Source organism: Lutra lutra, chromosome 10, assembly GCF_902655055.1.
Source record: "Lutra lutra chromosome 10, mLutLut1.2, whole genome shotgun sequence".
Lineage (NCBI taxonomy): Eukaryota > Metazoa > Chordata > Mammalia > Carnivora > Mustelidae > Lutra > Lutra lutra.
Window position 1 is genome coordinate 56,113,118 of NC_062287.1, and position 17,770 is coordinate 56,130,887.

A 17,770-nucleotide genomic window follows, 5' to 3' on the forward strand; every position below is an offset into this window, starting at 1 on the left:
CAAATACTGTTAAAATGTTTATACTACCCATGGCAATCTACACATTTAAAGCAATCCCTATCAAAACACCAATAGCATTTTTCACAGAACTAGAACAATTCTAAAATTTGTTTGGAACCAGAAGAGAACCAAATAGCCAAAGCAGATTGAAAAAGAAAAGCAAAGCCAGAGGCATCACAAATCTGGACTCTCAGTTTGTATTACAAAGCTCTAGTGGTCAATACAGTGTGGACTGGCACAAAAATAGACACATAGGTCAGTGGAATAGAATAGAAAACGCAGACATAAACTCACATTTATATGGTCAATTTTCAATAAAGGAGGCAAGAATATGCAATGGGAAAAAAGTCTTTTCAATAAATGATGTTGGGAAAACTGGACCGTAACATGCAAAAGAGTGAAACTGGACCACTTTCTAACACCGTACACAAAAATAAGCTTAAAATGGATTAAGGACCTAATTATGAGACCTGAAACCATAAAAATCCTTGAAGAGAACATAAGCAGTAATTTCTCTGACATTAGCTATAGCAACATCTTCATGTAAGTGTCCACCTAAGCAACGGAAACAAAAGCAAAAATTGTTGGGACCACATCAAAATAAAAAATTTCTGTGCAGCAAAGGAAACAACCAACAAAACTAAAAGCCTACTAAATGGGAGAAGACATTTGCAAATGATGTATCCAATAAGGGGTTACTATCTAGAATACATAAAGAACTTATACAACTCAACACCCAAAAAACAAATACTCTGATTAAAAAATAGGCAGAAGACAGGAACAGACATTTCTCCACAGAAGACCTACACATGGCCAACAGTGACATGAAAAGATGCTTAGCATCACTCAACATCAGGGAAATGCAAGTCAAAACCATAATGAGGTATTACCTCACACCTTCAGAATGGCTAAATCAACAGCACAAGAAACATTGGCAAGGTTGTAGAAAAAAAGAACACTTGTGCACTCTTGGTGGGAATGCAAACTGGTGCAGCCACTGTTGAAGACAGTATGGAGTTTCCTCAAAAGTTAAAAATAAAGGGGGACGCCTGGGTGGCTCAGTCAGTTAAGCGGCTGCCTTCGGCTCAGGTCATGATCCCAGAGTCCTGGGATCAAGTCCCACATCAGACTCCTCGCTCAATGGGGAGCCTGCTTCTCTCTCTGCCTCTGCCTGCCACTCAGCCTGCTTGTGCTCTCTCTCTCTCTCTCTCTGACAAATAAATAAAATCTTTAAAAAAAAAAAAAATAGGGGCACCTGGGTGGCTCGGTTCATTGAGTCTGCCTTTGGCTCAGGTCATGGTCTCAGGGTCCTGGAATCGAGCCCCATATCAGGCTCAGCTTCTTCGTCTCCCTCTGCCTACTGCTCCCCTACTTGTTTGTCCTCTCTCTCTCTCTCTGTCAAGTAAATAGATAAAATCTTTTTTTTTTTTTTTTAAGTTAAAAATAGAACTGCCCTATGATTGAGGAATCACACTACTGGGTATTTACCCAAAGAATACAAAAAACATGAATTCAAAGGGCAAAAGCCTCGTGTTTATTTTTTATAATTGCAGCATTATTTACAATAGACAGACTATGGAAGCAACCCAAGTGTCCATTCACAGATGAATGGATAAAGATGGGGGGGTGTGCACGCATGCACACACATACACAATGGAATATTATTCAAACATTAAAAAGAATGAAATCTTGCCAGTTGGAACAACATGGATGGATCCAGAGTATATAATGCTGAGCAAAATAAGTTAGAGATAGGGTGCATGAGTGGCTCAGTGGATTAAGCCTGTGCCTTCAGCTCAGGTCATGATCTCAGGGTCCTGGGATCGAGCCCCACATCATGCTCTCTGCTCAGCAAGGAGCCTGCTTCCTCCTCTCTCTCTGCCTGCCTCTCTGCCTCCTTGTGATCTCTCTCTCTCTCAAATAAATAAAATCTTTAAAAAAAAAATAAGTCAGAGATGAATAGCATATTTCACTCCTGTGTGGACTGTAAGAAACAAAGCAAACGAAAGGGGAAAAGAGACAAACCAAGAGGCCGACTCTTAATTATAGAGAACGGATTGTTGTTACTAGAGGGGAGATGGGTAGAGGGATGGGTGAAACCCTGAAGGGGACTAAGAATACACTTATCTTGATGAGCACTGAGTAATGTACGGAATTGTTAAATCACTCTATTATACACCTGAAACTAATACAACACTGTATGTTAACTACACTGGAATTAAAGAAGAGAGAGAAAAATAAAGGGGTAAGACTGAAAGCAAGATTATTTGGAAGATAGTTGTGATCCAAGCCAGAATCATGGTAATAGGAATGGATTTGCAATGCCATTTTATTTGTTACTTGTTGATTATCACATTAGGAGTTTTCTTATTTCTTACTCTGGCCCCATTTATTCCTGACAGAAGTGGTACCACAAGAAGTCAGGCATCACGCCATGAAGAGCATGTGCAGAATATCCGCCGGTTTCATGAATCCTTGCAGCAGGGAGAGGCGGTTTTGCCACGTGATGACAAACTGACCACATTGCCTTTGTCCTCCCGTACTTCCATTCTGACTTCTCTCAGGTAAGGCCCTGTGCTGAGAAAAGACACAGGAAACCATAGTGAAGCACAAGGTAACTGGCAGCGGCAGCTGGCAGGACTGCTTTTCTGTCCGCTGCCGCGGCCCTGAGAGGCTTAGGAGGGACTTTTGTCTAGGTTATTGCTGAATTGGACCCTGGAACCTCTCGGGATTCCTCATAGATCAACCTTTCTCAAGCATGGGGCCTTCCGTTCCTTCACGGGTTCTATTACTGGTCCACCTAGTAACACAGGAACTTGAGGTTATTCACTAAACGTAGTAACTACCTCACATCTATATAGTTTCCTATCTACTTTAAAGTTATTACAGAGCCTCATTCTGCCCACTGTCTGTCTTCTCACAACCACTGAATTCTTCCAGACCAGCATCTGTCCTGTTAATGTTTCCCTATCTCTTTCTTAATTTAGTCAGCATCTGAGCCAGAGAAGAAGGGGCCATTATAGATCATCTGAGTCAGCCCCTGGGTTATGTAGTAAGAAGTGTGGTGCTTTGAGGTCTTGGCTTCAGAGTCCAGTAGCCTTGGCTTCCAATCCTGGCTCTGCCGTTCCCAGAGGGGGAGATAGCCTGTTACCAGATAATTATAATGATGTGTGGTAAGAGCTGCAGGTTTTCTGGCCAAGGGTAGATGGAGGAATAAGTAACATTCTAAGTTGGTCATGGGAAGATTTAAAGAAGTCACACTTGAACTGGTCTTTGAAGGAGCAGGTCAATGAATTTGAAAGACATTCTATGCAGAAAACATACTAAGACCCAGAGGGATGAAACAGCAAGTCAAGTTTGAGGAATACCAGCAGTACAGTTAGGATACAGCTGAGCATAAGATGTAAAAAGCAACGGGCCTAGTCAGTTGAGCGTCCGACTCTTGGTTTCAGCTCAGGTCATGACTTCTTGGGTTGTGGGATCAAGCCCCACTTCAGGCTCCGTGCATTGTTGGGAGACTGCTAGAGATTCTTTCCCACTGCCCCTCACCCCACTCCCATGCGCTCTCTCTCTCTCTCTCTCAAATCAATCAGTCTTTTAAAAAAAAAAAAAAAAAAAAAAGTAAAAAGCAGGACAAGTTCTGTGGGGCCATCTTGAAGTGCCTTAAATGTTAGCTAGGAGTTTGGACTTTAAGAATGAATGATTCTCAAGTGGAAAGTGATGGGGAGGGGAGGAAGAGAATGTGTAAAGTTGAGGGGAAAATATTTGACATTTTGTATTTGGAAAAACTAACCTATTATTTGGTTTCCTAAAGCAAACTCAGAAAAGAAGTGGCAAAATGTTTTTGATTGGTGGAACATGGGTTAAAAGAATTGAACAGTCACACTATAGACTATGGGAAACTGTTTAGATTTTTATATCACAAGAAAGTGGTATGTTCAGATTCTCCTTTTAGATTCTCAGCCAGAGACTGTAGGCTATTTAAGTAAAACCATTAACAGTGTGGCTGCATTTTATTGGGTCATTCACTGAGAAAAGAGAGAATGAAGTTCTCCTGCATCCTAGAGCAGTTTCTCTCCGTGTCGGCACCGCTGACATTTGGGCCAGATGCTTTGCTGTAAGGGCCTGTCTTGTGCGTTGTAGGATATTTAGCAGCAGCCTAGGCCTCTCTCCACAAGATACCAGTAGCACCCCTCCCCTGACTGCAACAACCAAAAATGTCTCCGCACGTTGCCAAAAGACTTCTTGGGGCCAAATTGCCAGGCTATAAAACCATTGCCCTAGAGCAGTGGTTCTCAAAATTGAGTGCTTTTCAGAATCACACTAAGAGCTTGTTAAAACAGCGATTGCTGGACCCACCTATGCAGTTCCTGATTCAGTAGGTCCAGGCTAGTGCCTGAGAATTAGCATTTCTAATAAGCTCTCAGACGATGCTGATGCTGCTAGACCTAGAACCACATTTTGGAAACTGCTAGTAGATGAATTCCCTACCCAGTGGAGATGAAACAAGATACCAATTTCACGTGACTTCCTTGGGTTCACAGAGCCCTAAAACTGCTTCATTTGAGTCGCAGCAATACTATGAGGCCTGCAGAGCAAATATTAATAAACCTTTTTACAGATGAGAAAATTGCAGCTTAGTGTTAATAGGTTCTATACCCAGAATCTCTGACAAGGCCAGCTGGGTTTGCACATTTTCTCAAGTCCCACCAGGTTCAGTTGTTTGCATGTTCCTGCTACAGGTAGCATATGATGTACACCCAGATGTAGACACCTAAGTAAATCCACCATATTTGGAGAGTTGTGGTCTCTAGTGACAGATTAAGGATCAGCATTGTGCTCCCTCATTTAATTTGAATTTGACTCTAGGACATGCAAACTGTAGTTCCTAACAAAGGATAGAGAGACCTTCAGTTTACCTCACAGGTACTTAGCTTCTGTGTTTTGCCACTGCACCAGGCACAGTGAGTGAACCAGAGAAAGAGAAAAGTTTGAAATACTGTCTTCTATGACCAAGTGCTCACGGCCTAGTTTGGGAAACTGAAACGTAATGAGAAAACTAAGGGGAAATCTAAGACAAAAGGTTGATGGAGATGCCAAGAGTGAAGGAGTTCAAAGGAGAGGTGGCCCAAGGATTTGGGTTGATGGACTTTTGGAAAGGAGAAATATAAGCACTTTAAAAGTTAAATAGCATAGGGACACAGCAAGGGGAATAGATTGAACTCAGGTTCCAGGATTCAGAGGTGTGAGGCCGAAATGAACCCAGCTGGGACAGAACCCATCTATCATCATGGAGAAAGCCTTACACTGAGTACAGCAGATGTAAAGGGAGCAGCACACAGCTCATAGTACCTCAGGGGAAATGGATATGATTGGAGAGTACAGAACTGTGGAGCACAAAAGGGGACCTCTTAACCCAGTTTAGAGGTTCAGGGAAGACTTGCTAGGAGAGGTCACTTACTTGAAGGATTGGGTATGGTTGTTGAGTAGCAAAGGCCAGTGTTAGTCCAGAGTAAGGCCTTCCTCTGTCAGAGTAAGAGGATGTGAAGACTAGGCATGAATGGTAGTCAAGAATGGTTCCTTCCCTACAGGAGGTGGGGGTTTTACTGGACATCAGAAGAGGAATCTCATTAGCCAGACAGAAGGAAGGAAAGTTATCTTGAGCAGCAGGATCATAGTCTGGTAAAGGATGAATTGATGGATTGGAGAGGGAGGGCAGGGTCAGTCCTAGTGTTAATAGACCAAGTGAAGTACTGGAAGTACTAAAGTCCTGGGAAGCAGTGGACTGTCAGGGAAATGCAAAGATGTTTGTAATCCCAGTGAATGACCCTTTGGTCTTCTCCCTTTTTTTACAGGAGGAATCTGAATGAGCTAGATCAGATCCAGCAGTACTTCAGTCAGAAGCTCTCCAAGCCTTTACTGCCCCTCAGTCCTCAGACTCATAACATCTTGCAATGTCAGGAGAGCCACAGGGATCATTGTGGACCTGGAGACAGCAGCCTAGACCCAGAGAGCCAGTGCATCCTGGAGAAATCCAATAACCTGGTGTTGCAAGTCAGCTCCTTAATCACGGGTATGGCTCAGGGCCCTTCTTGTTGAGCAGTTATGCTCCCTGGGTGCCTAGTCAAAAAGCATTTGAACATCTGCCCTCAGATAAGCCCCCATGACAAATAGAGACCAACAGCTTTCCCTATCTGATTTACTTACTGTCTTCCTTCTGGAAGGAGAGATGTAGAAGCATGGCACAGAAACATGTGAAGTGGAAATAGCATCAGACTGAGAGGCAGGAGACCCAAGTCAGGTCTTTGGTGGCTTGCTGGCACAGGCTTGCTATTTGACACTGTTTACCCTGACCCCTTTCCCTTCTTGAGGTTTCCCCAGCCAAAAAAAAAAAGACAAGAGTGGATTAGGTGAGTTCTTCAGTAGCAGTTCTTAAGCTTGTGCAACCCTGTTTTCAGGGAAAAACCAACTATAGATTTATTTAAAATTGTAATTCTCAGAAGGCAGAAGTCTGCATATTTAGCAGGTACCTCGTATGACTCTAGATGTTAGTGGTCCGTAGTCGACCCATCAAAAAACCCCGTAAAGCGGTGCTCCTCACCTTGGCTGCATATTGGGGTTCTTGAGGAAACTTTTCAAATTCAGATGCCCAGGCTGCACCATAGGTTAGTTGCAACAGATCTCTGAAGGTGGGACCCAGGCATCAGTGTTCATAACTCCCACATAATTCCACTGTACAGCCCAGATCCTGTTGCAGAACAAGTATTTCTCAAACTTGCCTGAACATATAAAAAATCACCTGGGTCTTACTCCTTTCTCTTGAGTCAGAATGCAGGGTTAAGACCTGGGAGCTCAAATATCAGTTTGGGGAGTTGTGAGAAAACAATTAGATCAGTATCTTTAGCCATCACTTGGGTGTCATTTTTGTTCAAGGAAGAGATGCATATTGTACACAGGGATTAGTAAGTTCAGTTTTCTTTGTTTAAAGGGGAGAGCAGCCACCATGGTTGATATTAGGTACAAACCTCTTTCCTGTCCTCTTGCTCAGAGAGCTGACCTGTTGGTAGCCAGGGCTCCAGAGGTACATGCTATATTTGGCTTCTACTTGCTTGGAAATATTCAGTCATCTATTTACTGAGCAGCAACTATGCCAGGCACTGTGTGTTACAAGTTCTAGGAGGATAAAGTGGTGGACAAGACAGGAATTGTCTTTGCTTTCATCAGGCATACATTCTATAGTCAACTGAAGAAACTGCCTCCTAGAAAGAAAGCATAAAAGCAAAACAGAGGGAGGCTTGTTTGGAGTAAAGGTGAAAGCAGATTGGCAACCCCTTAAATGGGTATATTAAAAGAGGAGAGTGAATGAGAGAGATGATTAGATCGAAGAAAACAGTTTAAATGAATAAACTCCTCCAGCCTCCATCACGTCTCAGTACACTTTTGAAGAAGTCACTAAACAAGTAGATACAAGTGAAGCTTGAGAGTGAGTTAACTGAGTAGAGATCGCATTTATGCCACATCTATGTGCCAGGTCCTTTGCTGGACTCTAAAAATGCAACATGAATCAGACACATGGTCTCTGCCTTTGAGAAGCTCACAATCTGATGGGGGAAATATACACAATCGCGTCTTAAGTGCTTCTTTATAGAACAACACTGTTTAGCCATCCCATAGATGATACACCTGGGAAGGCTTCCTGGAGGAGGTGCAATAGAGCAGGGCCTTGAAGGATGGGCTGGTTTATAAAAAGCAGAAAAACTGCTCCAAGACAGAAAGGATAGTTTAGGCAAGGGTATCAGGATTAACTATCCTGCTTCCTGGTTCCTCTTCCTGTTTGCAGTTAGGGATGTTCCGTTTTCATACATCTACTCCCCTTTGAGACATGACAATTGTTAATGTATTAAATTCAGCCAACACCTCAGGTAGGCTGAAGATTCCCATTAGGTGCTGTGAGGGAGCTATCACCCCATACTCCAGGAGTCACATTTCCCTTTTCTTCTTTTTTTTTTTTTTTTTTTTTTTTTTTTTTTTTTTTTTTTTTCTTCAAAGATTTTATTTATTTATTTGACAGAGAGAGATCACAAGTAGAAGGAGAGGAAGGCAGAGAGAGAGAGAGAGGGAAGCAGGCTTCTTGCTGAGCAGAGAGCCCGATGCGGGACTCGATCCCAGGACCCTGAGATCATGACCTGAGCCGAAGGCAGCGGCCTAACCCACTGAGCCACCCAGGCGCCCCTCCCTTTTCTTCTTAAATAACCATGCAAACAAACCATTTACTAAGCCTATTGATTTATTCCCTCCCATTTAATTGCAAAACCATTTGAAATGACTGGTAACTTCTATTTATTGTTTATACATGTCCCATACCACTTATGCCCATTTATCGCATGTATTCTTTACCATAACCCTGTGCAAAGGGTGATGTTAATCACATTTTTTTTAATTTTTATTTATTTTTATTCAGTTAGCCAGCATAGATAGTATATCATTAGTTTTTGGTGTAATGTTCAACAATTCATTAGTTGCGTGTAACACCCAGTACTCATCACCACACATGCCCTCCTTAATACCCAACACCTGACTACCCCATCCCCCACGCCCCTGTTAATCACATTTTAAAGATAAACAGGTTCAGAGAGGATAGTTTGCTCATGACCAAAAAGTTGCCAAGTGACAGTAGAGATTTGAACCCAAGACTGACCGGCCCCCAAAGTCTCTGCTCTTTCCACACACCATGCTGCCTCTGTTTTCTCTGTAAACCTCCCCTGCCTTACCATTTGGGTAACAGATGACTTGGTTTTATTTTCCAAGTAAAATATATAGTTCTGATAACTGTCATCAAATCTCATTTTGATTTTTAATATAGGTAATTACTGAAGTAAATGGAAGCATGAACATGCCCGCCAGGACTCCTAGCTCCCAAGAATTCCTGAGCATGAGCATAGTCGCTGAAAGCCTTTCCACAGATGTAACCACAACTATAAACAGATTAGATTTTGGTCCTCTGATGTTAGAATAAAGTGCTAGAAATTGTATACTGCCTTGAATATAGTTTCACTGACTCGGGTGGATTAATGTAAGATTTGTTCAAAGTCTGATTGCAAGAATACATCTGAAACTAGAGCCTAGCATGGGAAAATTGAGTGGTCTGTGGCCCTACCTTGTAGTAAGATATCTGTTGCTGTTCAGATCTGCAGACTATCACCAAGAATACTCAAGCATCTTTGAATTCTCACCGAGCCAAGAGTAGAAGTGGAGAGGTTCCCACCCTACCAGATGCTCAGGACACAATGGTCATGGAGGAGCGAAGCACAACTCCAGAACTGCCATTGGCAAGAGCTCTGGATGAGGGCAGAAGCCCCTTAACTCGCCCTACTCTTGAAGAGACTTCAAGTGGAAGAGGAATTCTCCATGAGTCCCTGGTGCACACAGTACCTATTACAAGGATGCAAAGCAGTGAAGAAACTGAGGCAGGCCCAGCCTACAGTGATGAGGAATATGAAGAAGACATCATTGAGCCCAGGACCCTCAATGATATCACCACCGTGACAGACAAAACTAGCCCTTGGTCCAGTTTCATGTCAGACACAAGTGAGGTCATCAGCCTTCACCCTAATGAGGTGCATAGGGAAGGCCCTTCTTGTTCTTCTTCAAAGCATTTCCCCACAGACGAGCTCAAGGGCAAAAGTAGCCCTCTGTCCAGTCCAGGAAGGGCAGTCCAGCCCCACCTGCTTGGGCAGGGTTCTTCTAGCCAAAGTCTTATTGCTTGTGAGGGTGAGGCTTCTCACTCTAGGGATGGAGAGCCTGCTTCAGCAGACCCTCATCTCGTCTCACAAGTGACTGTCTCAGGAGCCCAGCAGAGCAACACCTCTGTTGGACTGAGCTCGCCAAGAGCAAATCAGGGCCAGGAGCCCAGACTAGAGGCCCAGACTGAGAATGAAGCTGCCTCCAGTGAACTAAGTGACTCCGCTGATAGCTTCGAGAAATTCCCTCTCCACCTAGCCTCCCGGAGCAGGAAGGAAAGCCATCGGGAACTACCTATCAACTGCTCTGACATCAGGCAGAACCAGGCAACGTCTGGAACAGAGGTGTCCACGAGGCAGAGCCTCCTGTATCCTTTGGTATTTCCCAGAAGTAGCCCCTTAAGTCATTTGTAGGCATTTTGGATACTGGCACTTGGCTAGCCTAGCGTGTGTGTGAGTGGGGGCAGTGGCCTTCCTCATGTAATGCACTGGGAGGTACAGGAAGCCTCTTCCTTCAGAATACTCACCAAGGCTTTAAGGTGCTACTATTAATATCCGCCCTTGAAGCATGATGCTTTGAGTTGGGTGTAAGTATTGGTAGCACATTCATTAACCTAGCCCAGCCTGATTCACTGGATCAGTCTATTGGGTATTTTACATTTGAAGGTAGGATTCTGGATGTAAGGAATGAGACCATTAATCTCAGGTGAAATCAAAGTGGAGGGTGCAGAGAGAGGTGAAAGGAGAGTACCAGCACTGATTAAGCATTTACTATGGGCCAGGCACTTTACATAATTTTTTCATTCACTCTTCATAAGTCTAGAAGGTCAGTATTATCATTTCTATTTTGCATGTAGGGAAGCTGAGGCTCAAATTTATAGTAACTTGCCTAATTATTTTTTTTTATAAGAAATGCAAGTGATAGGGAAAAGGAGAGAGGAAGAGGGCACAGTTGAAATGTACTTGCCCAACCCTCCCTCCCCCTCCAGAATGGCAGTGTTGAGGGGGGAAGGGATACCTAACATTCCCCCTGTTCCTGCTTTGAAACACATATGAGCATGTTATGGGAAAAAGAAATCACTTAGGACCATTGACAGCCCTCAGGTTTGTTGCCTAACCCGCCAATCAGATCAGCGCCGCCAGCATCCCCACAGTAAGCAGGGGTTACTGCGCAGGTGCTGGTGAAGGAGGCTGTTTTACGAAGAGATCTTTCTCTCCCAGAAGCCAGGGGGCCTGTTTTTTACCCTTCTAGACCCTGTGAAGTCAGACCTATAATTTAACCTTTCTGAGCCTCAGTTTCTTTCCCTACACGATGGAGACATCAGACTGTACACTGCCCAGGTAGGTCAGGGACCTTGTCTTTTCCTGTATCCCCTGCACCAAACATAGCACAGAGGAGGGATCAGTAAATATAGACTGAATTGAACTATCGTAATTTCACAGGATTCTTGAGAAAATCAAGTCAGACTGATTCTTGAGGAAATTAAATGAGTACCCACTACATAAATGTGATTTGTGTTGCAGAGCAGAGAGAAACTAAAGGGTAGGCAGGCGATGGGGACTCAGAAAAGACTGAAACCGTGAAATGGCTGGAGTCTGACACTGAAACCAGACCACCTCCAATGGAGTTCCTTCCTGGCTTCTGACACTGCTGCCTTTACAGCCAGTTAACTTGTGCTCAGAACGCATATGGTCTGTGCTGGAGCAGTCACTTGTGCCCAGATACTAAGGATACTGCTCTAATTTGGACCTTCCCAAGTAGTAATTCATCAAAAATGGGTGTTGCCAGGCTGTGTGCTGCTACTGAAAAAACAGATTTGAAATAGACCTTACTCCAGAAGTTCCCCTTATGAGGCAGGGACAGGCAGTGATACAGTTTCTCATTCTAAGTGCTGTGATGAAACATGGACAGAATGCTAGGGAACAAGAGGAAGAAGCTCTTGTAATACTGTTTGGAGGCATCCCAGTGAGACAGTAGAGCTGGACCTCAAAGATGAATAGGCATTCTGTAGGCAGAGGGGAGAGAAGATCTAGTCACAGTGAACTGCGTGTCCAGAGGCATAGCCAGGTGAAAGAGCCTGGCCTGTGGGCAGTGGTTCACTCTGGGTAGAGCCCAGAGGTATGTGGAATGGTGAGAGGTGAGGCAGGGCTACCTCTGAGAGCCCTTTATGCCCGGCTAAGGTGGTTGGACTCTATCCTGTAACCAAGTTAAACTTCAGTGTCCTTATCTTTAAAACAGAGCTACTAATAGTACTTCTCTTGTGGGATTATTGTGAAAAGTCAATTAACAGTGTAAACTACCTAGCAAAGTGCCTGGTACATAGTGTTCAGTAAATATTAACTGGTAAGCAAGCAGGAATGTGATTGGTCAGGTTTACGTATTAGCAAAGTAGAGGGTGGATGATGGGTTAGATGAAGGGAAGGCCAGAAACAAGGAGACAAGGTGGGAAACTTGCAATAGTAATAAAAGATTAAGTGTGACCTAAAGCATAGTCTGCTTTATGGTGAAGAGGAGAGGCATAGATTGGAGAATTAGATAGGGGCAGGGAAGAGGAAGAAGGAAATAGGATGGCTTCGAGAGTTCTGTCACAAGTTGCTAGGTAAGCGAGGTGATTGACTGGATAGGGAATAGCACAAAAAGACAGTTTGTGGGGGAGGGGCACATTTCCACTTGGGACATGTGTGCCTGTAAGACATCCTGGAGGACACCAGCTATAAAGGTAAGTGCCTCTGAAAACAGATGAGGGCAGCAGGGAGAGCGTGGAAACGGAGAAGCACACACACAAGATGGAGCCCCAAGGAGCCCCCAGCTGTAAGCGCCGAATAAGACATGCCACAGAGGAGGCAGAGAAGAGCTGGTTGGAGATGGAAAAGCAGGACAGAGGCCGTGCGGGAGCAGAGTTTCGGGGAGAAGTAGTGGTCAGTGCTCTGACACTTTAGACAGGTCCTGTAGAATGTGGACTGATGGTGGCATTAGCGTTGAGGAGGACGGTGCAGAGGTGGGAACAGAAGGCAGACTTCAGTGGCAGGGAACCTGAGGGGTAAGGACAGTGAGAATAGGCACCTTTTCCCCATGAACCAGGAAAATAAGAATAGCTGATGTTGAGTGAACACTTGATATGTCAGGCACTGCTCTAAGCACTTGCATCTATAAAGTCATGTAATCCTCAAAAGAGACCATTGCTATAACCAGGTGAAAAAATAGGTGCAAAAAAATGAATTTTCCCGAAGTCACTGTCTAAAAAGTGGCTGAGATGGGGAGCTTTGGAGCTTCAGACACATCCGTGACCCCTCATAGCAAAGCTTTTCCTTCCCCACAGCATCAGCTAACTGGCAGAGTCCCCAGTAGTCAGAGCAGCCAGATCCTGCTTCTCTTGGGCCTCTAAAAAAGGCTTGGGTAAAAAGGTTCCTCTCCTTCAGGGTCTCCACCTCCACCTCCACCTCTCTATAGAAAAGTCAGGGATTTGAGCCAAAGCAGGAAAGGATGCATTTCATTCATTCATTAGACACTTACTGAGCGCTTACTATATCCCAGGTACTATGCTAGGTGATAGGAATATGACTGAAAAAGAGATCAATCATCTCTACCCTCTTGGAGTTCAAAGTCTAGCCTGGAAGAACCATGATAAACCCAATTCGAACCAGAACCATATTTGGCTTATTGGACAGAAACAAAAAAATTAGAACACCAAAATAGTCCCCTCCCAAATGGAATCATTGCTTTGAGTGAACAGATGTTTTTGGAACACGGTGTTCTTGCACAGTACTGGATTAAGTCAGAGGATACAGAGAAGTACAAGATGTGGTACTTGCTTCTAGGGTTCAGATGCAGACCGGGTAGACAAGTTGTACCACAGACAGCCCCTTGTGTAGAGTCCTCATTCCTGGGTGTTGCAACTGGCAGGACACTGCCCTTGAAGCCGCCTTTCCACCCTGACCCTGTTGGACTTCTAACAGGTCAGTTTTGGGTCAGCAGGTCCTCAGCAAGTTGAATGAAAATGAAAAAGCAAATTGAAATGTTGCTGCCTATCAGCCTCAAACAGGGCTCTAGGGAAGTAGTGAGGTAACTGATGGAAACTGCCCTTGCCTTTGAGAAGTTTCTGGAAGGAATACTGAAACAAATCAAGACTAATAGCAGAGTAAAAACAAGCAGTATCTTGTGTTGCAGACTGCAGGAATCACAATGACTTTAGGAGAGGCTGACTTTAGGAGAGGCTTCCAAGAGGAGGAATTATTTTAACTAACACTTGCAGAAAGTATAGACTGATTTGTTAGGGGTGGGCAGGGTCTTCCAGGCAGAAGGCACCACTGGAGCAGAGGTTTCATGGCCAAGAATAAGTTGGAGGAACTGAGTGGGGGTGACTAAGCCCAGGGGAGATGCCAGTCTGGCAAGGGGGGAGATTTCTAGGTAATTGTGTCCCTTAACTACCATCTAGGCCACTACCACAGCCCATTGTGGTACCCAACTTCTTTTTGCCTCCCCAGCAGTTGGAGGCCTCCCTGCGGATGCTCTCACTCTCTGCAGCTGTGCCACCACCAGCCGCAACAGATCAGGTAAGAACAGCCAGCTGACCTCCCTCCCCTAGAGTCCTCAGCTCTTCCATGAAAGCATGTGCAGAATGCAGAGCTGCCCTGGGCCAGCTTCCTGAAAAGGCAGCAGCAATCGTCAGTCTCCAGGCTTGTGCTGAGCATATTCTGAAGGCCCAGTGGTACACAAGGAGCTCATCTGGGGTGAACTAGGCACAAAATGAGGAAGAGTAAACGTGTAAAGAGGAGGCGGTGTTTAAGCTGAAAGATGGCGGTCATGGTGGTGCTTGCTGGGCACTGTTCAAAGCACCTTGTATTAAGGTGCTATTCAGCAACCTAATGAGGTACATGTTTTATCCAGTGTAGGAGGGTTCCCGTTTCTCTGCATCCTGGCCAACACCTGTCGTTTCCTGACTTATCAATTTTAGCCATTCTGACTGGTGTGAGGTGGTATCTCACTGTGGTTTTGATTTATATTTCTCTAACGCCGAGTGATGTTGAGCACTTTTTCATGTGTTTGTTGGCCATCTGGATGTCTTCTGTGGCAAAATATCTGTTCAGATCCTCTGCCTATTTCTTGATTGGATTATTTATTCTTTGGGTGTTGAGTTTGATAAATTTTTTATAGATTTTGGATACTAGCCCTTTATCTGCTACATCATTTGCAAATATCTTCTCCCATTCTATTGGTTGTCTTTTAGTTTGTTGACTGTTTCCTTTGCTGTGCAAAAAAAGCTTTTGATCTTGATTAAATCCCAGTAGTTCATTTTTGCCCTTGCTTCCCTTGTCTTTGGTGATGTTTCTAGGAAGAAGTTGCTGCAGCTGAGGTCGAAGACGTTGCTGCCTGTGTTCTCCTCAAGGATTTTGATGGATTCCTATCTCACATTGATGTCTTTAATCTATTTTGGGTCTATTTTTGTGTGTGGTGTAAGGAAATGGTCCAGTTTCATTCTTCTGCATGCGGCTGTCCAATTTTCCCAACACCATTTATTGAAGAGGCTGTTTTTTTCCATTGGACATTCTTTCCTGCTTTGTCAAAGATTAGTTGACCACAGAATTCAGGCTCTCTGTTCTCTTCCACTGATCTGTGTCTGTTTTTGTGAAAGTGCCATACTGTCTTGATGATTACAGCTTTGTAACAGAGCTGCTTAAAGTCTGGAATTGTGATGCCGCCAACTTCGGTTTTCTTTTTCAACATTCCTCTGGCTATTTGGGGTCTTTTCTGGTTCCCTATAAATTTTAGGATTATTTGTTCCATTTCTTTGGAAAACATTGATGGTATTTTGATAGGGATTGTGTTAAATGTGTAATTGCTTTAGGTAGCATATACACTATATATATTTCACAATATTTGTTCTTCCAAACCATGAGCATGGAATGTTTTTCAGTTTCTTTCATGAGTACTCTATAGATTTCTGAGTACAGATTGTTTGCCTCTTTGGTTAGGTTTATTCCTAGGTATCTTATGGTTTGGGGTGCAATTGTAAATGGGATCGACTCCTTAATTTCTCTTTCTTCTGTCTTGCTGTTGGTGTATAGAAATGCAACTGATTTCTGTGCATTGATTTTATATTCTGACACTTTGCTGAATTCCTATATGAGTTCTTACAGTTTTGAAGTGGAGTCTTTTGGGTTTTCCACATGAAGTATCATATCATCTGCAAAGAGTGAGAATTTGACTTCTTTGCCGAATTGGATGCCTTTTATTTCTTTTTGTTGTCTGATTGCTGAGGCTAGGACTTCTAGTACTATGTTGAATAGCAGTAATGACAGTGGACAGCCCTGCCAGTTCCTGACCTTCGGGGAAAAAGCTCTTAGTTTTTCCCCATTGGGAATGATATTCACTGTGGGTTTTTCATAGATGGCTTTTATGATATTGAGGTATGTACCCTCTATCCCTACACTGTGAAGAGCTTTGATCAAGAATGGATGCTGTACTTTGTCAAATGCTTTTTTAACATCTATTGAGAGTATCATATGGTTCTTCTTCTTTCTTTTATTAATGTATTATATCACATTGATTGATTTGCACGATGTTGAACCAACCATGCAGCCAGGAGTAAATCCCACTTGGTCAGGGCGAATAATCCTTTTAATGTACTATTGGATCCTATTGGCTAGTACTTTGGTGAGAATTTTTGCATCCATGTTCATCAGGGAGATTGGTCTGTAATTTTCCTTTTTAATAGGGTCTTTCTCTGGTTTGGGGATCCAAGGTAATGCTGACCTCATAAAATGAGTTTGGAAGTTTTCCTTCCATTTCTATTTTTTGGAACAGTTTCGGGAGAAAAGGTATTAATTCTTCTTTAAATGTTTGGTAGAATTCCCCTGGGTAGCCATCTGGCCCTGGGCTTGTTTGTTAGGAGATTTTTGATTACTTCAATTTCCTTGTTGGTTATGGGTCTGTTCAGGTTTTCTATTTCTTCCTGGTTCAGTTTTGGCAGTTTATATGTCCCTAGGAATGCATCCATTTCTTCCAGATTGTCTGTCTCTGGCACACAGCCCTATTTGGAGTCTCCAAACCCAGCCAATTTCTGCAGCACGCTCCCGCACCCCTCCTTCTGGGGAGGAAGGGGGTGGGTCTCTCTGGACCTGCCACTTGTGGGGTCCCTGCTCAAAGAGCAGTGAACCGACTGTGCTGGGAATCATGGTTTATGGCAACCCTGAGCTGAGAGCCCACTCCTCAGCTCCATCTTTGCAGCCAGCTTACCCGCTCCAACACCCGGGAGCTCTGCCGCACTCATGTACCCCTGGTCTTTCTGTGGCCCCAAGGGACCTGAGACCACATTGTCTCAGCAAGGGCTCCACTCCCCACTTCGCCTCTGGAGCAGCATCCCTCAGTGGAGGAGACCTATAAAAGTTGCGACTCTGTGCTCCTCTGTTCTATTGCTTGCCAGGAGCTGGCCCCTCCCCACCATGATCTGTCTTCCCATATATCGCCTCAGATTCACTTCTCTGAACATCCTACCTTCCAGAAAGTGGTCACTTTTCTATTCCTAGAATTGCTGCTATTCTTTTCTTCGATATCTTTTTGAGTTCATAGGTGTTCAGAATGGTTTGATAATTATCTAGCTGAATTCCTGGGACCCAACGAAATTTAGGTCTCCTACTCCTCCGCCATGTTGCTCCTCCTTCCCACTTAAATATATTTTATTTCATTTTATTTATTTATTTATTTATTTATTTATTTAAGATTTTATTTATTTGACAGAGATCACAAGTAGGCAGAGAGGCAGGCAGAGAAAGAGGAGGAAGCAGGCTCCCCGCGGAGCAGAGAGCCCGATGTGGGGCTCGATCCCAGGACCCTAGGATCATGACCTGAGCTGAAGGCAGAGGCTTTAACCCACTGAGCCACCCAGGTGCCCCTTATTTATTTATTTGACAGAGATCACAAATAGGCAGAGAGGCAGGCAGAGAAAGAGAGGAGGAAGCAGGCTCCCTGCAGAGCAGAGAGCCCAATGTGGGGCTTGATCCCAGGACCCTGGGATCATGACCTGAGCCAA

At 44.0% G+C, this 17,770-nt stretch overlaps 1 protein-coding gene across 1 annotated transcript in view; it reads left to right on the forward strand.

Annotated features, from left to right (window-relative positions):
• Nucleotides 1–17,770, forward strand: part of C2CD3 (C2 domain containing 3 centriole elongation regulator) — a 144,084-nt gene that overhangs the window by 113,131 nt on the left and 13,183 nt on the right. The window contains 4 exon segments of the mRNA XM_047690348.1: nucleotides 2,403–2,564; nucleotides 5,856–6,073; nucleotides 9,187–10,108; nucleotides 14,177–14,294. Coding sequence (XP_047546304.1) covers nucleotides 2,403–2,564; nucleotides 5,856–6,073; nucleotides 9,187–10,108; nucleotides 14,177–14,294 — 1,420 coding nt within the window.